This window comes from Oncorhynchus mykiss, chromosome 5 (assembly GCF_057628025.1).
Source record: "Oncorhynchus mykiss isolate SJ-2025 chromosome 5, ASM5762802v1, whole genome shotgun sequence".
NCBI classification, from domain to species: Eukaryota; Metazoa; Chordata; class Actinopteri; order Salmoniformes; family Salmonidae; genus Oncorhynchus; species Oncorhynchus mykiss.
Genome location: NC_143026.1, coordinates 25,215,001 through 25,239,555, shown reverse-complemented (window position 1 = coordinate 25,239,555; position 24,555 = coordinate 25,215,001). Strand labels below are relative to the sequence as shown.

Sequence of the window (24,555 nt, the reverse complement as noted above, 5' to 3'; positions counted from 1 at the left end):
ACACACACACAAGAACACTTGCCAAGCTGAAGCAGATTGAAACACACACTTACACACATACAAAGCTGAAGACACACACATCGCTGTGGTCCAACAGAAGCTCAATTTGTGTGACTGACCGTTCTTGGTGGCTCCATTCAATTGATGTGTGTTTAATTTCTTCATTCTTCATTTAGTTTGACTGTAAGAAGTCTTTGTGTCCAACAGCAAGGTCGTGTTTGGTTTGCTCAGTGACTCAGTAGGGTGGTGGCAGCACTGTGTAAATGATCTCTCTCTCTCTCTCTCTCTCTCTCTCCAATCCTGTCTAGAGTGGAGAGGGGCAGAGACCAGACACAGCTTTCATTTCTCATGGTCTCGCTCCCTCTTCCAGACAGAATCTCAAACACACGCACACATTCACACACACACCTCCTCCCACCACTGTTCAGCACCCCCACCCCTTCTCTACCTAAAAGAGAGGGATGACAGCACCATCGGAGGAGTGAATGTACCATCACGACCCTGCTCCTATGGCTCTGACTCATACACTCAGTAATAGTAATGACCTTCGTTGAAAAGAGCATCTGCAATATTGAGTCACCCACAGAGATATATCTATTTGTTCTATAACTATAGATGTATGATCTTCATTCAGTCACCCTGTTGCCGGAGAACTGTCCTGCAATGCAGGAAATGTAAAACGTGCAGTGTATTTAAGGTTTAAAAAGGTTTCGGAAGTTTGTCATTTCCATTTCCAATTTCAGATGTGATTTTCCCTTATGGAAAATGTATCAACCCCTACAAAAATGTCCATTACTTATAATCCACGTAATAATTCACATTTCTTGTTGCTTCAGGATTAAGATCCTACTAAGATCCTGGTATGGAGTCTCCAAAAATGAACAATCTATCCCCTTGCTCCTGTACCTCCTATACGGCCAGACACAGTCATAGTAATAATACCCTGTGTTGAACAGAGCATCTGCACTGTTGCGTCACTGGAAAAATGGGGAGAGAGAAAAAGGGTGCTGTGTCGACCCAAAGATTGAGCCCTATTTCCATGGTTGTGACACGGCTGGTCTCCTTGGCGACAGCCTCTTCAGAGAGGAGTGATAGAATTGATCACACAGCAGGAAGAAGAAAGCTGTGATTTTATTGGGGCCTTTCTCCTCCCAGAGAATTTGGGTAATACACACACAGGGTTACACACAGCCCTCTCATATTGTAGCCTACACACCAGGAGAGGAGTCTACAGTATATACTGTGCTCTGAAAATTCCTTTGGTCTCTACTGAGTTAGATAATTCAGCTTTTAGTTCTTTTGCACCTTAATTGTAGAACAATCTTCAACATTTTCTTAGATGTGATGTGATGTTGATGTTGCCTCTAGGGTAACACAGAAAGCAGATTGAGGACCTTATTTGTTTGTTATGACCTTGTTTTTCTTTCCGCTTGCATTTATATTTTGATGTGTGTATTTTCTGTCATTTATGTAATTCAGTCTGTAAAAGTGACCTTGGTCTCAGTATGACTCCCTGATAAAATAAAGGTTAAATAAAACATTGTGCACTACTTTTTTTCAAAGCCCTACAGGACATGATATAAGAGTCCACGCCACATAGTAGTGAGCTATATTGAATGGAATGCCATAGGAGATGCAAGCACACTCCATGGAGATGAGAAGAGATACAGTCTAAATGGAGCTAACTGCCGGTTAGCTTGGTCCTGTGATCTGCTAGCTTAAGCTTGGATGAGCATGTGAAGGTCTTTGGTCCCACCAAGTCTCAGTTATCCCATCTGCTCAACCGTTTACCCAGCTTTGGTACACCATTTACTGTATTCTTAGTAGCTACAAAGCTTGAAGTTGAAAAGATGAAGAAACTTTCCAAAGTATAACACACACGCGTACACACACACGCGTACACACACACACACACACACACACACACACACACACACACACACACACCAAGTATAAAATCTCATTAGCTCCTTCACCTCCCACTCTAGCACGGCCAGTAGCAGAGAGTTTTACACAGTTAGTCGTTGCTATGGAGAGGCTTTTGTTACAACTCTATTGCTGTGACAAGGACTTTGTGGCACCTCCCGTTGTCATGGTGAGGTGTTTTTAGCACCCCAGTTGCCATGGTGAAGAGATGGTCACCGTTTGGACCAGGAAGTTATTTTGACACATATGTTGCCAAGGCTTGCCCTCCAGCTGTAATTGACATTCAGTGTGTCACATATTGGATGACTGGAGACTAACAGTTAGCACACCACTGTAGGCAAGCTATTATCAGACCTGTGTCCGATGCCGCTAGCAGCCCAATAGTACACCAACCATGGGTAACCAATAGTTGGCATGCTGCTGTCAGCTACCACGAATGGCCCAGTGTTCATCTGTGTATACCATCATATGATAAAGCTCTGATGAAAACACATTTAGAAGAGTTGTATACACCTCCAGTCTGTTAAACAGATGTGTTTTCTGGGAAAAGTACAGTATCTGACTCCTCTGGGACTCTTTTTCTTTTCCAGGCAACCCCCTGTTGATAAGCTCGTCCTTGCAACCGGACCTGACAGTGTCACGGACATACACCAGCCCCATCTGCTTCCAGGACTCCATGGATAAAGAACTCATTTCCCAGGAGCCTTCGCTCTTCGACCCCCTGCCCGACCTCAAGGTCAAAGTTCACTCCTCCTTCATGGTGTCCCTGGGCGTGTCAGAGAGGGGGGCCGAGTACCACGCCCAGAAAGCCCACCCCCAGACCTTCCCCCGGGGGCTGGCACCCGACTACAGTGGGGTACGGGTGGAGGGGACCCTGAGAGAGAGGAGGGAGAAGAGCCTCCTTGCCCCCCACGCACCGCCTACGCCCTCCAGACCCCCTCTCAGGACGTCCGGGGTGTTGGGACACGCGGGTGGGAGGCTGGTGGTCCCCAATACAGGTTTGTTGTTCATAAGGGCGATGTAGCACACTCACACACATGTAAGCACACACACACACCCAGGGGAACACATACACACCTGCCGGGCTGTCAGGTCTATTTAGGGCAGGTGACAGCCAGAGAGGTGACGGCCAGACAGGGCCTCTGGGGCTCTCAAATCAATGCTGTCAACAGTGCACCACACACACACACACACACACACACACACACACACACACACACACACACACACACACACACACACACACATACTACCACTGACACTGGAGCCCACAAACAATTACTCTCTAGAGTGCCAATCTAATCTGCCAGTAGATAAAAGTGCCACAAGGGACAGGAGACAGGAATGTGGGGCGGTGTGAGAGCGTAGTGTGTGTGTGTGCGTATATGTGTCTGTGTATCTCGTGATCATCTCCTATGTCCCCCCCCCCCCCCCTCTCTCTCTCTCTCTCTCTCTCTCTCTCTCTCTCTCTCTCTCTCTCTCTCTCTCTCTCTCTCTCTCTCTCTTTCTCTCTCTCTGTGTGTGTAGGTGTCAGTCTGTTGGTGCCCCATGGGGGGATAGCTGAGGACACTACCTGGGAGATGTACATGGTCATCAACCAGGAGGACAGCAGCAGGTGAGACACGACACACAGACATGGCACAGAGAACCAGGCTGCCTGCCTCCCTTCCTTCCCTCTATTGCTCTCTCTTTCTTTTACAGTTTTTTTAATCGCTTTGGTGCAATTTTCACAAGTATATGGTACATGTTCACAACCCTTAGTACAAAACTCAAAACAGATCATCAAAAAGGCAATTGTTTCAAAACTGTAAGCACATTTTCAATAGACTAATAAGTACAACACTTTCACCAAACGTGATCAGTGTTTCATCTAGAAATGAATGTTTCACATGTTCATATGAAGTAATTGCCTTTCATAATGCAATTAGCACATTACTTTTGATATGATTATCTTCTCTTTTGTTAATAGACGTTTATAGATGTAACAGACTTAATCTCACTGCTCTCATTTGATGATCACTTAAACATTTGGTAAACCTACAGTACCAGTCGAAGGTTTGGACACACCTACTCATTCAAGGGTTTTTCTTAATTTTTTACTATTTTCTACATTGTAGAATAATAGTGAAGACATAAAAACTATGCAATAATCGTGTAGTAACCAGAAAAGTGTTAATACAAATCAAAATATATTTTAGATTTGAGATTCTTCAAAGTAGCCACACTTTGCCTTGATGACAGCTTTTCACAATCTTGGCATTCTCTCAACCGGCTTCATTAAGTAGTCACCTGGAATGCATTTCAAGGTGTGTCTTGTTAAAAGTTAATTAAAGGAATTTCCAAAAAAGTGTTAAACAAATCTAAATATAGCCACAGCTTTGATGACTATATATATATTTTGTATCTGATATTGACAAAATCAGAGATTAACTGTATGTAACAAATCTAAGATTATTGGTTACAGAGATTAGCAGATGTTACAGCAGGTACAGCAAAATGCTTGTGTTTCTAGCCATTACAGTGATACAATAAAATATCAATACATAAATGATCCAGAACGTCCCCTATTCAGTAAACATGTATCCAAAATTAAGTTGCTAGCATCTTTTTATGGGGGGTCACACTGCTGTAATACCGTAATACACAGTGCATTCAGAAAGTATTCAGACCCCTTGACTTTTTTCACATTTTGTTACGTTACAGCCTTATTCTAAAATGTATTAAATCCTTTTTTGCCCCCTCGTCAAACTACACACAATACCCCATAATGACAAAGCAAAAACACGTTTTTAGAAATGTTTGCATATTTATTACAAATAAAAAACGGATACTTTCACATTTACATAAGTATTCAGATCCTTTACTCGGTACTTTGTTGAAGCACCTTTGGCAGCGATTACAGCCTTGAGTCATCTTGGGTAGAAGCTTGTCACACCTGTATTTGGATCCTCTCTGTCAACTTGGATGGGGAGCGTCGCTGCACAGCGATCTTCGGGTCTCTCCAGAGATGTTCGGTCGGGTTCAAGTCCAGGCTCTGGCTGGGCCAGTCAAGGACATTCAGAGACTTGTCTCAAAGCCACTCCTGCGTTGTCTTCGCTGTGTGCTTAGGGTGGTTGTCCTGTTGGAAGGTGAACCTTCACCCCAGTCTGAGGCCCTGAGTGCACTGGAGCAGGTTTTCATCAATGAACTCTCTATACTTTGCTACGTTCATCTTTCCCACGATCCTGACTAGTCTCCCAGTCCCTGCTGCTGAAAAACATCCCCACAATATGATGCTGCCACCACCACCATGCCTCACCGTAGGGATGATACTAGGTTTCCTCCAGATGTGATGCTTGGCATTCAGGCCAAAGAGTTGAATCGTGGTTTCATCAGACCAGAGAATCTTGTTTCTCATGGTCTGAGAGTCCTTTAGGTGCTTTTGGCAAACTCCAAATGGGCTATCATGTGCATTTTACTGAGGAGTGGCTTCCATCTTGCCACTCTACCATAAAGACCTGATTGGTGGAGTTTTACGGAGATGGTTGGCCTTCTGGAAGGTTCTACCATCTCCACAGAGGAACTCTGGAGCTCTGTCAGAGTGACCATCAGGTTCTTGGTCACCTCCCTGACCAAGGCCCTTCTCCCCCAATTGCTCAGTTTCGTCAGGCAGGCAGCTCTAGGAAGAGTCTTGTTAGTTCCAAACTTCTTCCATTTAAAAATGATGGAGGCCACTGTGTCCTTGGGGACCTTCAATGCTGCAGAAATGTTTTGGTACCCTTCCCCCGATCTGTGCCTCGACACAATCTTGTCTCAGAGCTCTACAGACAATTCCTTCAACCTCATGGCTTGGTCTTTGCTCTGCCATGCACTGTCAACTGTGAGACCTTATGTAGACAGGTATGTGTCTTTCCAAATCATGTCCAATCAATTGAATTTACCATAGGTGTACTCCAATCAAGTTGTAGAGACATATCAAGGTTGATCAATGGAAACAGGATGCACCTGAGCTCAATTTCGAGTCTCATGGCAAAGGGTCTGAATAAATAAAGTATTTATGTTTTTTATTTTTAATACATTTTCCAAACATTTCTAAAACCTGTTTTTGCTTTGACATTATGAGGTATTGTGTGTAGATTGATGAGAAAAATAAATGATTTAATCCATTTTAGAATAAGGCTGTAACGTAACAAAATGTGGGAAAAGTCAAGGGGTCTGACAACTTTCTGAATGCCATTTACGTAGCAGATACTTTTATTCAAAGTGTCAACAGTCCCCAATTGAACCCACAACTCCGGTGTTGCTAGTGCCATGTTCTTATGAACTGAGCCACATACAGGACCACTACAATACATCATTACAATGCAATACAGTAAAATACAATACACGATTGCAATACAGGTGGAATATGTATGATTGCCATCCACATGAGAGCACCACCCTCCATCAGGCCATGGATGAGACATGTGGTTATTTCAATCCAGAACAATGAGCATATTTAGTGTAATTTCAATAAAAACCTATGGTCAAATGCTCAAGACAGGTTTGATGCAAAGTAGTGCCTTCTAAACATTGGTTTCTTTAATTTCTTTAATTTACATTGTGAAAGATGTCTTCAATAATCATACCTTTGATCACACATGGGATAGAAATTATGGGCATGTAATGTTCAGTAAATTTTAATGGGTAGTGCAAGTGTTCCTAATGTGAAAACAGTGTGTCACGCCCTGGCCATAGAGAGCCCTTGGGGTTCTCTATGGTGCAATAGGTCAGAGCGTGACTAGGGGGTGTTTTAGTCTAATATTTCTATGTTGGTGTGAGTATGGTTCCCAATTGGAGGCAGCTGATTATCATTGCCTCTAATTGGGGATCATACTTAACGTGGTCCTTTTCCCACCTGTGTTTGTGGGATATTGTTTTGTTTTCAGTTAGTGCCCTAGTGCGCTCTGTACTGGACGTTCGTTGATTCTTTGTTGTTTTTGTTAAGTTTCACTTTGTAATAAAGTATGTGGAACTCTACTCAAGCTGCGCCTTGGTCTACTCCTTTCGACGAACGTGACACAGTGTAATGTACTGTAATTTACAGTACTGTAGAATCATACATTCAAAGGGCAGTTTTGAAACATGTATCTTTCATGTTTTGCTATTGGATTAACTGGTTGTTAAAATAACTGAATTAAGAAAATATAATTATATTGCGTTTTGGTGATTAATCCAATGTACTCATTTCACTGAGTATACTAAAACATACTAGAACACCTTCCTAATATTGAGTTGCACCTCCCCTTTTGCCCTCAGAACATCCTCAATTGGTCGAGGCATGGACTCTACAAGGTCTCGAAAGCGTTCCACAGGGATGCTGGCCGATGTTGACTCCAATGCATCCCACAGTTGTGTCAAGTTGACTGGATCTCCTTTGGACGATGGACCATTTTTGGCGGGAAACTGTTGAGCGTGAAAAACCCAGCAGCGTTGCAGTTCTTGATACAAACCAGTGTGCCTGGCACCTCCTACCATACCCCGTTAAAAGGCACTTCAATATTTTGTCTTACCCATTAACCCTCTGAATAGCACACATACACAATCCATGTCTCAATTGTCCTCCCCTTCATCTACACTGATTGAAGTGGATTTAACAAGCGACATCAATAAGGAGACATAGCTTTCACCTGGATTCACCTGGTCAGTCCATGTCATAGAAAGAGCAGGTGTTCTTAATATTTTTTATACTCAGTGTATATTTCACAGTGCACTTATATTTTGGATGAGTGGTTGTGTGGTGAAAGATGTCTACAAACAAAGTGAATGCACAATGCAAGACTGGCTGCGTTACAACTTTTACCAGTTTGGAGTTTTGTACTAAGGGTTTTTCAAATTCACCACATATTTGTGAATATAGTACCAAAGCAATAAAAATAACTGTATTCTACCGCTTCATCTCACGCTATCTCTCATCCTGTTTCACCTCTTCCTCACGCTATCTCTCATCCTGTTTCACCTCTTCCTCACGCTATCTCTCATCCTGTTTCACCTCTTCCTCACGCTATCTCTCATCCTGTTTCACCTCTTCCTCACGCTATCTCTCATCCTGTTTCACCTCTTCCTCACGCTATCTCTCCCATTTTTTAACACCCAAACTCACACATGGATGTATGCAAGCTCGCACACACATACTATACACACACCCCCACATGAGCATGCACACACACACACATTCCCACATACAAACACACACACACACTCCGCCCAGCATGCGGCCTTAGCTCATCTTGCACACTCTACAGGGGAGGACATGATGTGTCAGGAATAGGCTTTCAGTTGCAGAACAGCCCTGCAGATTGCAGCATGGCCCTGAACAACTGGCTCAGCAGACAGAGCCGTGTCTTCTCCATTCTGGGTCTTTACGCTTAAGCATGTCACCATCTCCTTCCTGTGTGACTGGTTAAAGCTGTGAATGTTAAATGTTCAGTGTAGAGGCAATCTGCCATTGTTTGGCATTTGGTCAAATAGAGAGTCCAGGTGACTATTGCCTGCTATGGAGAGCCCATAGCCGTGACTTAGCTATCAAGACTTTCACTAAGCTATTACTCAAGGCTGAGATGGCACGACAGATAAAACATGTTCACAACAAATGTAATACTGTTGACTTTTCTCAGAGGCTTCAATACGTTTTTTTGCCACCAGGAGTCAGTGTTCTTGCACCTGTTAGTTTGTGATTTCCTTGCACACCAAAAATCTCAAATCACAAACATCTGTATGAAAACATCCCAACAAGTTATCACCCCTGACAACCAGTTTAACCCCAGCTGGACCCTTCAAGGAAATACCATTTTGACTAGGAGTTGAAAATAAGTGACATTGAATTTCAATCAAATGCAGATATAATCCCTTTCAACCCCCTCTTTCTCCTTCCTCCTCCTCAGAGTACCCCAGAGGCTTCTGGGTAGCGAGGGTAAAGATAGGGATCAAAGGTCACCTATAGTTTACGCCTCAGAGCTTAGGAGTGGACTGCCTGTCTCTGTCCTGTGAGGTGTGCGCTACTCTGAACACTCCCTAATCTCCCTGAGCCCCCTCCTTTAGGTTCCTGCCTGGTCCCGATAAGGCTGCTTGCTGTTTACTTCCTGCCTGGTGTTAGAGGGAGACTGGGGGGGGGCACCTCTGATCTCACTGAGCTGTCAATCACAGCCCTATCTTTTGACAAGCATTTGGAGAGACCCTGGGAGAAATTGTATCTTTTATTCCTATTCAATCTTCAGACCAAAGCCATCTACATGAGGCAGTTGGCGGTGGCTCTCCACTCGGCTGCAGAATAGGAATTGATCAGCTCAGCCTTGGCGGCTCCAGGGCTGCATTATGGAGACTGAGATGAGAGGCTTTTCCTCTCCAGGCCTTATTGGGTTCTCTTTGTGTCTGCGGAGTCTCCACACTGCAGGGTGTTAGTGCCTTGCCCCATAGCACTCACTTCTGTCATCATGAAGTGCTTTGAGAGACTAGTCATATCACCTCTACCTTTCCTGACACCCTACACCCACTTCAATTTGCTTACTGCCCCAATAGATCCACAGACGATGCAATTTCTCTGCACACTGCCCTATCCCATCTGGACAAGAGGAATACCTATGTAAGAATGCTGTTAATTGACTACAGCTCAGAATTCAACATCAAAGTACACTACAAGCTCATAATTAAGTTCGAGGCCCTGGGTCTGAACCCCACCCTGTGCAACTGGGTCCTGGACTTCCTGACCGGCCGCCCCCAGGTGGCCGGACAACAACCACCCGAGCCACTGCCTGTTCACCCGCTATCACCCAGAAGGCGAGGTCAGTACAGGTGCATCAAAGCTGGGACCGAGATACTGAAAAACAGCTTCTATCTCAAGGCCATCAGACTGTTAAACAGCAATCACTAGCACATTAGAGGCTGCTGCCTATATAAATAGACTTGAAATCACTGGCCACTTTAATAAATGGAACACTAGTCACTTTAATCATGTTTACATATTTTGCATTACTCATATGTACAGTTGAAGTCGGAAGTTTACATACATCTGAGCCAAATACATTTAAACTCAGTTTTTCACAATTTCTCACATTTAATCCTATTAAAAATTCCCTGTCTTCAGTCATTAAGGATCACCACTTTATTTTAAGTGTAGCATTTTGATTGGTTGTGTTTGGAAAAGGAAAGCAAGTCACTTCCTGTTAGATTTTTGTGTTTTAGGTAGAGAATTGTGTGTAGTGTTTTGAAAAAAGTGTTTTATGCAATTGACAACTGAGTCAAAGGCTGAGAAATAGCTTATGGTTTTGGATATTTACTGTGTAGTTTTGCACTTTGAGTGAGAGGTTTCAAAAATCGTGTGACATGAAAAGATTTTGTGTGTAAGCAGTTGGAAAAAACTGTAATTGATTGCATTTTCGGGCCTGTACCTATAGGCATGATGTGCCTGAGAGATCTCAACCATTAGATCAATCAACAGTCAAATAATTCCAATTCATAATATTGGCAATGAAAAGATGCCCTCCTCCAACATGGTGTCATCGTTTCTAAGATGTCCTTTATACAGTTGAAGTCGGAAGTTTATATACACCTTAGCAAAATACATTTAAATTTAGTTTTTCACAATTCCTGACATTTAATCCTAGTAAAAATTCCCTGTCATAGGTCAGTTAGGATCACCACTTTATTTTAAGAATGTGAAATGTCAGAATAATAGTAGAGAGAGTGATTTGTTTCAGCTTTTCTTTCTTTCATCACATTCCCAGTGGGTCAGAGGTTTACATACACTCAATTAGTATTTGGTAGCATTGCCTTTAAAATGGTTTAACTTGGGTCAAACGTTTTGGGTAGCTTTCCACAAGCTTCCCATAATAATTTGGGTGGATTTTGGCCCATTCCTCCTGACAGAGCTGGTGTAACGGAGTCAGGTTTGTAGGCCTCCTTGCTCGCACACGCTTTTTCAGTTCTGCCCACAAATTTTCTATGGGATTGAGGTCAGGGCTTTGTGATGGCCACTCCAATACCTTGACTTTGTTGTCCTTAAGCCATTTTTCCACAACTTTGGAAGTATGCTTGGGGTCATTATCCATTTGGAAGACCAATTTGCGACCAAGCTTGAGATGTTGCTTCAATATATCCACATAATATTCCTCCCTCATGATGCCATCTATTTTGTGAAGTGCACCAGTCCCTCCTGCATTAAAGCACCCCCACAAAATGATGCTGCCACCCCCGTGCTTCACAGTTGGGATGGTGTTCTTGGGTTGGAAGCCTCCCCCTTTTTCCTCCAAACATAACGATGGTCATTATGGCCAAACAGTTCTATTTTTGTTTCATCAGCCCATAGGACATTTCTCCAAAAAAGTATGATCTTTGTCACCCATGTGCAGTTGAAAACCGTAGTCTGGCTTTTTTATGGCGGGTTTGGAGCAGTGACTTCTTCCTTGCTGAGCAGCCTTTCAGGTTATGTCGATATAGGACTCGTTTCACTGTGGATATAGATACTTTTGTACCTGTTTCCTCTAGCCTCTTTACAAGGTCCTGTGCTGTTGTTCTGGGATTGATTTGCACTTTTCGCACCAAAGTACATTCATCAATAGGAGACAGAATGCTTCTCCTCCCTGAGCAGTATGACGGCTGTGTGGTCCCATGGTGTTTATACTTGCATACTATTGTGTGTACAGATGAACGTGGTACCTTCAGGCTTTTGGAAATTGCTTCCAAGGATGAACCAGACTTGTGGAGGTCTACGATTTATTTTCTGAGGTCTTGGCTGATTTCTTTTGATTTTCCCATGATGTCAAGCAAAGAGGCACTGAGTTTGAAGGTAGGCCTTGAAATACATCCACAGGTACACCTCCAATTGACTCAAATGATGTCAATTAGCCTATCAGAAGCTTCTAAAGTCATGAAATAATTTTCTGGAATTTTCCTAGCTGTTTAAAGGCACAGTCAACTTAGTGTATGTAAACTTCTGACCCATTGGAATTGTGATACAGTGAATTATAAGTGAAATAATCTGTCTGCAAACAATTGTTGGAAAAATTACTTGTGTCTTGCACAAAGTAGATGTTCTAACCGACTTGCCGAAACTATAGTTTGTTAACAAGACATTTGTGGAGCGGTTGAAAAACGAGTTTTAATGACTCCAACCTAAGTGTATGTAAACTTCCCACTTCAACTGTATGTACGGTGTTCTATTCTACTATATCTTAGTCTATGCCACTCTGACATTGCTCGTCCATATATTTATATATTCTTAATTGCATTCCTTTACTTAGATTTGTGTGTATTGGGTATATGTTGTGAAATTGTTAGATATTACTTGTTAGATATTACTGCACTGTCGGAGCTAGAAACACAAGCATTTCACTACACTCGCAATAACTTCTGCTAAACACGTGTATGTGACCAATAAAATGTGATTTGATTTGATTTGGAGGCCTTGGTGGGGACCGGGGGTATAAGATGGCATTGAGAGATCAGGATAGCAATAAGCACTCTGAGTTAGAAGCGCTGAGTTGAGTTGGAAAGTTAGTGGTGAGAGGAATTGCAGAGCCTAATCCTGAACACACACAGAAAAGTTTGTCTGTCCTTCAGTGTTTTTAATGTAATATGTTTGTAGCAGAAGTAGTGCACAGAGCTAGCTTCATCTGATGAATCACTTTGCTCAAAACTTCCAGCTTTAAAGCCTTGGCTTTGACTCGGCGAGCTAGCAAGGTCTTGTTGTGCACTGATAACCTGAGCTTGAAACTGTGGGGAACAGTGCATGATATCCAAGGTTATTATGTTGTTGTTTGTTTTTCTAAATGGAACAATGAAACTCCCACAGGGTGTTAGTGCCTTGGAGTGTTATTCTTTGATGCTTGTCAGGTCACCACAGTACAGCCCACCTGAACACAAGGTCAGGAGACCTCTGTAGCGATCTGATAGGCGACAGAGTGTGAATGAGAGATTGGGTGAAGGGTGTGGAAGGGAACGTGTTTGTGACGGAAGATGGGGGTGTGAGAGGAGGAGTTGCTGTAGACTAGGGATGAAAGATCTAGAGTGAAAGAAGGAGTGTTAATTAGGGGTGGCCTTCAGTAGAGTATCTCTCTGTTTGCAATCATATTATAATTCATTTTACTGTGTTTACGGAAGCTAATTTCTGCCCGATAAATTGTAGTCTATTTATTTGTTATTTTAAGTGTATGTTTTAAGAATAAGCATTTTTGTGGATCACAGAATATCACTCAGTATAACAATGCCAAACCTCTCTCTGAGTGCAGTCAAATCATTCCAATCCATTAATGAAATAAAAGCCTATTACATCAATAACCCAAAGTCACCCTACTTGATCCACCTCTCAGACTAATTCAATTGTCTTTGATCCAGAGATACTGAGTCAGAACCATGACAAATGTCTAGTTTTGTTGTGTTTTCTTTGACAAACAAACAGCTTTATTCTCCTCTATTCAGGCTAATTATCAGAGTCCAATCTGCAGGTGACCTTGATGCTCCTCTGGTGACTGGGCCTGATTAGCATATACATACTCACACACACACACCCACACCCACACCCACACAGCACAGCACAGCACAGCTGCAGGATTTCACCGCTGTTGGCTGATTTATTCTGTATTTTTAGATGCGAGATCACAACCGCTGTCAATGTTTAACTGTTGATTGCTTTCATTGGAACAATGGAGACAAATTGGACACAATAGGCAGTGGAAGCACACTGGTAATTAGCAAAGAAATAAATAACGATAAAGCAGAGTGGTGAAAATCCGGCGGCGAGCGAGGTTGTTCACACTATTTGTTCACACCATATCATGTTTAACTGATATTTGAGAGTGTGTGTGTCTGTGTGCGTATGTGTGTGCGTGTATCTGTGTTTGTGTTTGAGTGTTTGTGTGTGTGTATGTATTTGTGCATATATCTTTAATCTCAGTTTAGCCGACACAGTAGAATGCTACCCAAACAGCCCTGTTTGTGATGTTTCACTCAACAACAACACACAGTTGTCCTGATCCCTTCATTAAAGTGTCCAGTTAATCAGTTTAGCTGAAATCACTCCTCTGGCGCTGCCTCTGGTTCCTAATCTGACCTGTCACTAAGGACGAGGCAGGAGACGCTAGCTTGGCCCTTTGACAGCAGGGGATAGCAGCGCCACTCTACCTACCGTGAGATTGACCCCCAGGCCCACAGCAGCAGGACTGACGGATGGCTGAGACTCAAATAGAATGAAATCAAGCAGACATCAGTTTTCATTGCACGCTAGGCCTTAGAAGTCTGTGTAGTAGTGTAGGCCCTTCTGGACTGAAGGCAGGATGGCAGCCCATATAAAAGTTTGAGTGTTCCTAAGAATAGGACCTTCTTCTAGCGTTTCTTTTCCCCCTGTGTTCCTCAAATAAAGCCATGACCCACTGTTTAGAAGCATGCCCTATTTTTATGTTCCTTTCATGGTCTCTGTCTGTGGAGTTTAGAGAGGTATTTACTCTGTGTGTTGTCAGAGTCTAGAACCTCCATATTTCTGTATGTGTGTTTTCTGCAGTACCCTATCAGAGGAGAGCCAAGAGGTCCTGCTGAGTCCAGAGGTCACCTATGGTCCACCGGGCCTCGACCTCTCCTGCCCCGTCGCCATGACAATAGCCCACTGCGCTGAGTTCGCCACCGACAACTGGAACATCCGGCTCAAAAGGCAGACACAGGATAACAAGTGGGAGGTGAGGTTGTCCTGAAAACATTTCAGAGCATTTAGAGAAACAATGTTCTCTGCACTTAACTGTGTTAAAGACTCTGTGTAACTTAAAATTAATATTGTAACTTTCCTTTTATAATATCTTTGAGATTATTTAACCGGAGTAAACACATTAAAATGCGTTCCAGATGTTACCATCGCTGGCTGCTGTATTCAAAACTGTCCTTTGCTTATGTGCCGTCTATTTCAAATGTTACGGTTATTTTCCACAACTTTGCTTGCTGCGTGGGCTGTGTGCAAGGAAAATGCACCTAATATGCACACATCAAATGAAACATTTTCAAACACTAGACTGAGACAACAGTTGATTTAGATTTCTTTGTTCCACACACTTGATTTCTTTGTTCCAAAGGTGCTATGTAGAACCTTAGAAGGTTCTTCAGCTGTCCCCATAGGAGAACCCTTTGAAGAACCCTTTTTGGTTCCAGGTAGAACCATTTTGATTCCAGATAGAACTCTTTTGGGATCCATGTAGAACCCTTTATTGGAACCAAAAAGGGTTCTACCTGGAACCAAAAAGGCTTCTCCTATGGGGATAGTCGAAGAACCCTTTTGGAACCCTTTTTTCTAAGAGTGAAAAGCAGGAGTATTTGTCTTTACCTTGTCTTTTCCCCCAAAACTTTGAATTGAGAATAGGATAGAACCACAATCTCAATTCCACACATTCTGTTCTTCATTCTGACTTGTCAACCTCTATTCCACTGAGGTTCATTGAGCTGCCAGTTGGGAGGAACTATTTCACTAACCCATGTTAGAATGGACTTCTTTGAAAGCTAGTGAAAACTCAAGTCTATGACTTCTCTTACAGTATGTGGTCCTCCCGACCGCTAGCCCTTTGAATAGCACACAAACCTCTCAAAAAAAGCCCTTGAACTCTGCCTTTCTTCCTCTTAGAACTTCCATCTCGCTCTCTCTCGCTGAGGGACTCCCTCATTCTCTCAAGCTCCAACATCATTCCACACCCTCCATTTTTCTCCATCAATCCACCCGTCTATACATTCCAGCAGAGGTATTGCCAACGTTCTGTTAATGTATAACTAACCTCATCAAAGGAGCTATAGAGAGCGACCGGGACCTCATCTAGGTAGACGTGACCCCAAAGCTCAGAGCTCTTTGTGCCTTGTGGTGGGCCCATGACACCCCAAGGCCCAGGTCTATTCACTGCCTATGGCATTTACACAGGATGTAATTTGCCGGCAAGAGATGCTTGGCGCTCAAAAGGCAGCTATCAAAAGCCAGTCGACAAGTGAGTGTGTGTGTGTGTGCTGCGGGTAAGAGAATGGGAGAGAGCGATGTCCCTCTAGAGAGAGAGAGGCATCCCTCGTCTTGCCCATGTGAAGAAGCCATGGTGAGACCTGCTTCCTTCTCTGTGCAATAGTGAGCCCTTTATCTCAGGCAGAATGCCGGGGCAGCCTCTTCAAATGTGAACCATCTCTGGATTTAATGACATTACGAGCATCTCTCCCCCCCCCCCCCCTCTCTCTCTCTGTCTGTCCCCTTCTCCCCCTCTCCCCCCCCCCCCCTCTCTCTCTCTGTCTGTCCCCTTCTCCCCCTCTCCCCCCGCCCTCTCTCTCTCTCTCTGCCTGTCCCCTTCACCCACTCTCTCTCTCTCCCTACATGTTTCCGTTAATACTGCTAGGCTTTGCGGTGGAGGTGTTTGACTCCCGTTTCTTCCATTGCTGCCTGCCTGTCTGTCTGGTGGGGATGAGCTGTATAAAACATAGATTCCTAATGTCTGCTGCAGAGCTAATGGGCCAGATGTAGCAGGCTGGGCCAAAGTACTGCATTACTATATTATACAGCCTGACTTTATAAAGTTTAACCATGCCTTAATACAGACAGGGCCATAGGGTCACGGCGAGGGTGCAGTTGGTGATTTAGGAGAGGCATTGAGAAAAGAATGAAAGAGAAATGAGCTATGCATACAGGTGTGTGGTAATCACATTACTGTTCACGATACACAATGTGCTGATTGCTTATTTTTCCGTCTGCAGCCATTTTCCTCGTCATCATGATAAACAACATCAGCCTAATGCCCCAACCCACCCCAACTTCTTTTTTCTTATATTTTCTTCTCTCACAGGAAGTGATGTCAGTGGAGGAGGAGAGCACTTCCTGCTACTGTTTGCTGGAGGCTCAGTGCTGCCACCTGCTCCTGGAAAGTCCAGGGCGCTATGCCCTGGTGGGGGAGCCACTGAGCCAGGAGGCTGTGAAGAGACTGAGGTTGGCCGTGTTCGGTAGTGCAGACAACACCAACCCTCTGGGATACAGCCTAAGGGTGTATTGTGTCGACAACACCCCCTACGCATTCCAGGTATGGGGGGGGGGGGGGGGGGGGAATGGAAGGATGGATGGTTGGTTGGCTGGCTGACTGTTTGACTGACTGACTGAATGCTGACGGATGGACGGATAGACTGCCTATCACCCGAGTTTAGGCTGTGGAGTGATAGGCAGTAGAGTGCTTTCTGAGAACATTATATGTTATTGCAGTAGCAAGCTGGCCTGCAGTGGTAGATTTCAACTGACAGAAGAACTTTAAGAAAGTACTCTATGAAGGTTATACACAATTCAGCTTGCTTAAAGGAGAGTGTGTGTGTTCGCGTTTGTGTCTGTGTGTGTGTATTTGTGTGCATGCGTATCCGTGTATCCATCCTCGCGACCCCACGTGTGTGTGACCTCATTCCACCCCCTGCAGGTGTGTGTGAGTGTTTCTGTTTCTGTGTTTCTGTCCAATTGCGTTAGTGTGTCGTGGCTGGTGGTTTTGTCCAGAAGAGTTTTCTCTGTCCAGTCACACAGCCAGAGAGAGAAAGAGAGATGCTGCTGGATGATTAGGAGAGACAACACTGCAAGGTTTCCTCCTCTGCCTTCTTTTCTGGGGCTTAACTGAATATTTGTAGTGTGTTAATTAAAGGTGTTCTAGCATTCCATTCCGTGTGACGGCCCGGGCAAGAGAACACACACTGCAGTTGGAGGGTGAGAGAGAGAGCGAGAGAGAGAGAGAGAGAGAGAGAGAGAGAGAGAGAGAGAGAGAGAGAGAGGGTGAGAGAGAGGGTGAGAGAGAGAGAGAGAGAGAGAGGGAGAGAGAGAGAGAGAGAGAGAGGGTGAGAAAGGGTGAGAGAGAGAGAGAGAGAGAGAGAGAGAGAGAGGGTGAGAGAGAGGGTGAGAGAGAGAGAGAGAGAGAGAGAGGGTGAGAGAGAGAGAGAGAAAGGGTGAGAGAGAGAGAGAGAGAGAGAGGGTGAGAGTGAGAGGGTGAGAGAGAGAGAGAGAGAGAGAGAGAGAGAGAGAGAGAGGGTGAGAGAGATAGAGAGAGATAGAGAGAGGGAGAGAGAGAGAGAGAGAGAGAGAGAGATTCAATCCCTTTTAGGCAATTTCCTGGACAAGACTCTAATACAGAAGGTGTAATCTTGGCAGTAGAAAAACAATAAATTTGACCTTTCAGCTTCCCTATCAAATCTAAAAATTCCAAGCAGACAACCTTAGATAATTAACAACAATGACAAATGGTTTGATGAAGTGAAATGCAAAAACCTAAGAAAGAAATTGAGAAACATTTCGAACCAAAAACAGAGACCCAGAAAACCTGTGTCTATACTTTCACTATGAATCATGAAAACAATACAGAAATACACTACGGAAAAAGAAGGAACAGTACGTCAGAAATCAGCTCAATGTAAATGAAGAATCCATAAAATCTCGCCAAATCTTAGAATCAACTATTAATGACTACCATAACACACGGAATTCTCCAATTACATTGAATGAACTACAGGACAAAATACAAACCTAAGCGACTTTGAGCGTGGTATTATCTTCGGTGCCACGCGCACCAGTTCCATCAAAGAAGTGGTCGGCCTCCTGGTCTTTTCACTCACCACAGTGTCTAGGGTTTACCGAGAATGGTGCAACAAACAAAAAACATCCAGTCAGCGTCAGTCCTGTGGGCGAAAACATCTAGTGGATGAGAGGTCAAAGGAGAATGTGCAAGCTAACAGACGGGCCATAAACAGGCAAATAACGGCACAGTACAACAGTGGTGTCCAGAACGGCATCTCGGAATCACAACTCTTTGGTCCTTGACCCGGATGGACTATTGCAGCAGACGACCACAGCGGGTTCCACTCCTATCAGCTCAAAACAAGAAGAAGCGGCTCAAGTGGGCACACGATCACCAACACTGGACAAGTGAGGAGTGGAAAAACATTGCCCACCTGGTCTAACGAATCCCGGTTCCTGTTGCATCATGTTGATGTCCGAGTCAGGATTTGGCATTAGCAGCATGAGTCCATGGCCCCAACCTGCCTGGTGTCAACTGTACAGGCTGGTGGTAGAGGTGTAATGGTGTGTGGAATGTTTTCCTGGAACACGTTAGGTCCCTTAATACCATTTGAACAGCGTTTCCGTGCCAAATGAATTCAGGCTGTTCTGGAGGCAAATGGAGGTCCGACCCGGTACTAGATTGGTTCTCTCTTTTAGTTCTGTGTAGAGGTGATGTATGAATGATATACAATGAAGAGTAGCTATGGCCTTTTCACACAAACTCATTTCTATCGTACTCACATTCTCTCTCATAATGATACCCATTATCCTCTTTTTGCCTCATTCACAAAAAAGGCACACACACTCTGAGGTATTTCTTTCTTTCTGTATTTAACCGTTTATTTAACTAGGCAAGTCAGTTAAGAACAAATTCTTATTTACAATGACGGCCTAGGAACAATGGGTTAACTTGTTCAGGGGCAGAACGACAGATTAACCACTAGGTATGCACCTGTGAGCAGTGTAGTCACACACACACACACACACACACACACACACACACACACACACACACACACACACACACACACACACACACACACACACACACACACACACACACACACACACACACACACCTCTGACAGCAGCCAGTTGCTTTGAGGCTATGAGTTATGCTCCAGAGAGGTTGTGATGTGACAGAGCTTGGCTCACTAGAGCAGCTTTGGTTCTGTCCGCATCAGTCAGAGGGCAGCCTTGCATGGTAAATAGAGTGAAATTACATTCGGGAACCCACCAGCCAATTCTCTACATCTCTCTCTGTCACTCTGCCCTGTTTATTTGTTCATTTGTCCAGTTTTGGTGGTTTTTGTTTGAACTTCTTACGACAAATTATTTCTCTTGCGATGCCGAGCAAAGAATCGATCAGGGACAATTTTTCAATTTCCACGCGCCTTTCCTTTTGTGATGGAGACGGCAGACATGCAAGCACACAGACACACACACATGTACGCACACATACACATATACACACACGTACCCACACACGTATGCACACACACACACACACACACACACACACACACACACACTAATGCTCCCGGTCTCCATAGAGAAGCGCAACAATACCCTCAGATAAGAACCCAAAAAGCGCAAAATCACCTAAGTCCTTTCATCAATAGCAAACGCCATTCGGGAAGATCGGGCTTGATTTCTGTCTCTGTGTGTGTCTGAAACAGCATTTGAGGGGTATTGTGCTCCCTGATTTTATTCATTGGACATTTTGTTGCCAGGAGTTGCTTTGTTTATTCTTTATTTGTTTGTTTGTGTGTTTGGGGGGTTTCATTCTGCGTGAAATTATTATGGAATTATTTCTAGTTGTTAAAAAATGCATTTTAAGCAATTCTTCCACTTGCTTTCTCTTGCAAAGGAGGCTAACTGAATGCCCAATCTCCCCATGAGCTGTTTAATTCAACTGTTTAGAGCTGTTCAGATCTTCAGGGGGGGAGATGGTAGTTCAGAGCACTGTTTCTTAATTCAGTACAGATAGAGGAGAGTGGTTGTATTAATGACTGAGTAATATTGGTTTTCTATGTTGTGTAATCTATGTATACTGTACTTAAATGCTGTAAACACACACAAAAATAACGTAATTCTCACACTTTTATTTCACCTTTCTCTCCACCCCTCATCTCCCTTCTCTCTCCCACTCTCTCTCTCTCTTGCTCTCTCCCTCCCACCTCCTTCCCCACTGTCCCTCTTCCCCCCAATACCTACGCCTCTCTCACTCTTCCCTCCCTACCCCCTCCTCCTCCTCCGCCTCATCCTCCTTCACCACTGTTCTCCCCTCTCCCCCTATCAGGAAGTGGCATCAGTGGAGCGGGTGAGGGGCGGTCGTCTCCTGGAGGAGCCCAAGACGCTGCTGTTCAGGGGGAACTCCTTCAGCCTGCAGCTCTCTATCCAGGACATCCCCCAGTTCCTCTGGAGCATCAAGCCTTTCACCACCTGCCAGGTAGGGGAGGGCGGAGTGTGTGTGGAGGGGAATTGTTTGTGTGTGTTGAGAGTAGGTGCAGGGGTATGGGGGTGTGTCATTTGAGAAACACCATCATGTGAGAAACCTCCCTTCCATCTGAGTCTTCTCCTCCATCAACCATCCCTTCATCAGAGTCCTCTACTCCATCAACAATCCTGTCTTCTTACTCTGGGGTCAAAGCAAAGAGCAGGGACTGTGGCAAGGACAGAGGACAATAACTATCTCTTCCACACACACACACACACTTACACACAAAACTAAATGAATTATGTCTTCTAGGCACACACACACACACACACACAGACACACATTTCCTTTTCTTCCTAGGGGTGTGCGTGGTGCATGTACTGTGCTGCTCTGTGATTTTACGCCCTCCAGTGAGCTCCCATTAGCAGAATTAGCCAGAATATCAACCAGCTCTCATGGAGCAGAGAGAGATGGAGAGAGGGCTAAAGAGATAGAGAGGGAGGGAGGGAGGGAGGGAGGGAAAGGTCAGGAAGAGTAGAAGCTCAGTGAACAGTTTCATCGTACAGACAGTGAGTCGCATGGCCGTGGCTTGCTATATAAAGCATTCAGTTACTGTTCAACTGAATGTTAAAATGGGCAAAACAAGTGACCTAAGCGACTTTGAGCGTGGTAGTATGATCGTCGGTGCCAGGCGCACCGGTTCCATCTCAGAAATGGCCGGCCTCCTGTACTTTTCACTCACAACAGTGTCTAGGGTGTACCGAGAATGGTGCGACAAACAAAACACATCAAGTCATCGGCAGTCCTGTGAGCAAAAACATCTAGTGGATGAAACGGCATCTCGGAATGCACAACTCATCGGTCTTTGACCCGGATGGACTATTGCAGCAGACGACCAGGTTCCACTCCTATCAGCTAAAAACAAGAAGAAGCGGCTCAAGTGGGCACACGATCACCAACACTGGACAATTTAGGAGTGGAAAAACATTGCCAACCTGGTCCGATGAATCCCGCATCATGCTGATGGCAGAGTCAGGATTTGGCGTTGGTAGCATGAATCCATTGCCCCATCCTGCCTGGTGTCAACTTTACAGGCTGGTGGAGGTGGTGTAATTGTGTTTGGAATGTTTTCCTGGCACACGTTAGGTCCCTTGATACCAGTTGAACAATGCTTCCATGCCCTAAGAATTCAGGCTGTTCTGGAGACAAATGGCAGGGGTCTGACCTGGTACTAGATGGGTGTACCTAATAAACTGTGTGTATATCTAAGATCTAATACATTACTAATATTATTCTAGAGCTGTACTCTACATCTGCATCCCACATAGTAGTCTATTCCCTTCACAGTGGACTACTTTTGACCAGAGCCTTGTGGGTCCTGGTCAAAAGTAGTGCACTATAAAGGTTAAAGGGTGCCATTCTGGATGCAGCCTAAAGATGTACTCAATAGGAAGCTCTCATGTCATTATCTATCATTATGTTGCTTGAAGGATCCCAAGAGAGTCTGATTCGTAGTTGTGTTTGTTTGTCATTAAAACAATGACCACACAGTATATAGGAATGGAATTGACTTTTAAGGACAGAATGTTGACTAGGCAAGTAATTTCAGACTGGCCATCTCCAATTCAGTTTGCTCATGGGTAGACAACCCCATCCCCAAGAGGCTGCTGATTGTATTCCCTTGATTGATTAGCAGTGGTTGTTGAGTGGGTAAAGAAACCATTGACTTGGTCTGGTCTGAACTAATAATTAAAGCTGAAATAGAGGAAAGGGGGCAATGCAATTAGCTGGCATTCAGGCATTGTATTTAGTAAATATTGTCATCCAGGGTCTGTATTCAAAATGCGCCTCAGAGTAGAAGTACTGATGTAGGATCAGGTCCCCCCTGTTCATGTAATCTTATTCATTATGATCTAAAAGGCAACATGATCTCTATATCAGCACTCCTACCCTGAGACTCTTTGTGAATAATGGCACAGAGCTAGATTAGGTCTATAGTTTATTTCATGTATTGACCCCACCCGCTCTCTCTCCCCCCTTCTCTCTCTCCCCCCTTCTCTTTCTCTCTCTAGGAGTTCTCGTTCTCTCAGGTGTGGGCTAGTAACCAGCGGCCCCTGCAGTGTGCCTTCTCATTGGAGCGCTACAGCCCCGCCTCCTCCCAGCTGTCCTGTAAGATCAGTGTGCGTCAGGTCAAAGGTCAGGAGCAGATCCTCCAGGTCTACACCTCTGTGGTCGAGGTAAGGGGAGGAGTGTGTGTGGGAGGAAGAGTGTGTGTGGAATTGTGTGTATACAGTATATGGCAGGAAGTGTGAAGTGTGTTTGTTGCGGGGGGGGGGGGGGGGGGGGGGGTTGTTTTGTGTGTGTGTGTGTGTGTGTGTGTGTGTGTGTGTGTGTGTGTGTGTGTGTGTGTGTGTGTGTGTGTGAATCCTGTATGGAGCTGAAGCTGTGATACTAATAGGCTCTCTCATTAGAGTGAATGTCTCCTGATTTTACTGAAGGGCTTTTCTTAATGAAGCACGCAGGGGCCTCTTGACATATATATTACATTGAGTTAATTCTTTGAAGCCATATAATCTTATGTTATCTGTAGAAAATAAATGGTCACTCTAACACCTCTCATTTTTATGCTGCAATGGTTTCTTCCTCCAGAGTGAAAAGGAGGTAGTCCCCTTCTTCACTCAGTCGAACTGTACCACCACGTCGCTGACGGGGTCCAGGGCCTTCAAGATCCCCCTGTCCATCCGCCAGAGGATTTGTGCCACCTTCGACACAGCCAACGCCAAGGGAAAGGACTGGCAGCTGCTTGCACAGAAACTCCACATAGACAGGTGAGATACCATGCTCACTTGCACGCACACACACACACATATACACTCCCTGCTGTACTATACACCCAGAAACCCTGGGTCCCCATCCTTGAATGGTAGTCCAACTGTTGTATTGGCCCCTCCAATGTTCATCATGTTTGACTAGCAGCCACCAATTCAGTCCATTTCATTTAGGGATTCTAATAACTTTTATTGAGCTGGATTAATAATGATACTGCAAGGTCCAGCAATGTGTCGCAAGTCTATTTTGTTGCTCTATTGCCTTGGTCAATGTATTTGCAAATGACTCATTTTGAAATTACAACATTAGAGAAAAGATCAATCTTGACTGCAGCACCTCTACCAGTCTCCCTATGGATGTGCCTAGTCATTTGCATAATGGTTGGCTTATTATCTGGGCCTTCGCCACTGTGCCAGTCTTTATCTGCTAACACCAAGCAACCCTACCAGTGACCAGGTCACACACACACTCTGCGGATCTCATTATAGATCTGTACACACACACACACACACACACACACACACACACACACACACACACACACACACACACACACACACACACACACACACACACACACACACACACACACACACAAACACACACACACACGCACACAGTCTTGTTTAACTAACCTTGTAGGGACACACAATTCAGTCCAATTCAAAATCCTATTTTCCTTAACCCCGAATGTTGGAGATTTTAGCGGTAATGGGTAATCTCTATTCCCTCAGCAGAAGAAGAAACAGTCAATAAGGAGTGTGGAAAAGGGGAACAAAGTTTACTGAATAAAAGTGTGACATAAGCCGTGTGACCAGGAATGTCC

The 24,555-nt window shown here is 44.4% G+C and overlaps 1 protein-coding gene across 10 annotated transcripts in view; it reads left to right on the top strand.

Moving 5' to 3' along the window:
* The window catches only part of LOC110522839 (netrin receptor UNC5D), a 301,148-nt gene that overhangs the window by 272,985 nt on the left and 3,608 nt on the right, over positions 1 to 24,555 (top strand). For all 10 annotated transcript variants that reach the window (XM_090234311.1, XM_036977117.2, XM_090234316.1 and 7 more), the window contains 7 exons: positions 2,517 to 2,924; positions 3,454 to 3,541; positions 14,438 to 14,609; positions 16,728 to 16,958; positions 20,763 to 20,912; positions 22,973 to 23,137; positions 23,550 to 23,728. In XM_090234311.1, the coding sequence (XP_090090437.1) occupies positions 2,517 to 2,924; positions 3,454 to 3,541; positions 14,438 to 14,609; positions 16,728 to 16,958; positions 20,763 to 20,912; positions 22,973 to 23,137; positions 23,550 to 23,728 (1,393 nt within the window). The remainder of the gene's footprint in view (positions 1 to 2,516; positions 2,925 to 3,453; positions 3,542 to 14,437; positions 14,610 to 16,727; positions 16,959 to 20,762; positions 20,913 to 22,972; positions 23,138 to 23,549; positions 23,729 to 24,555) is intronic.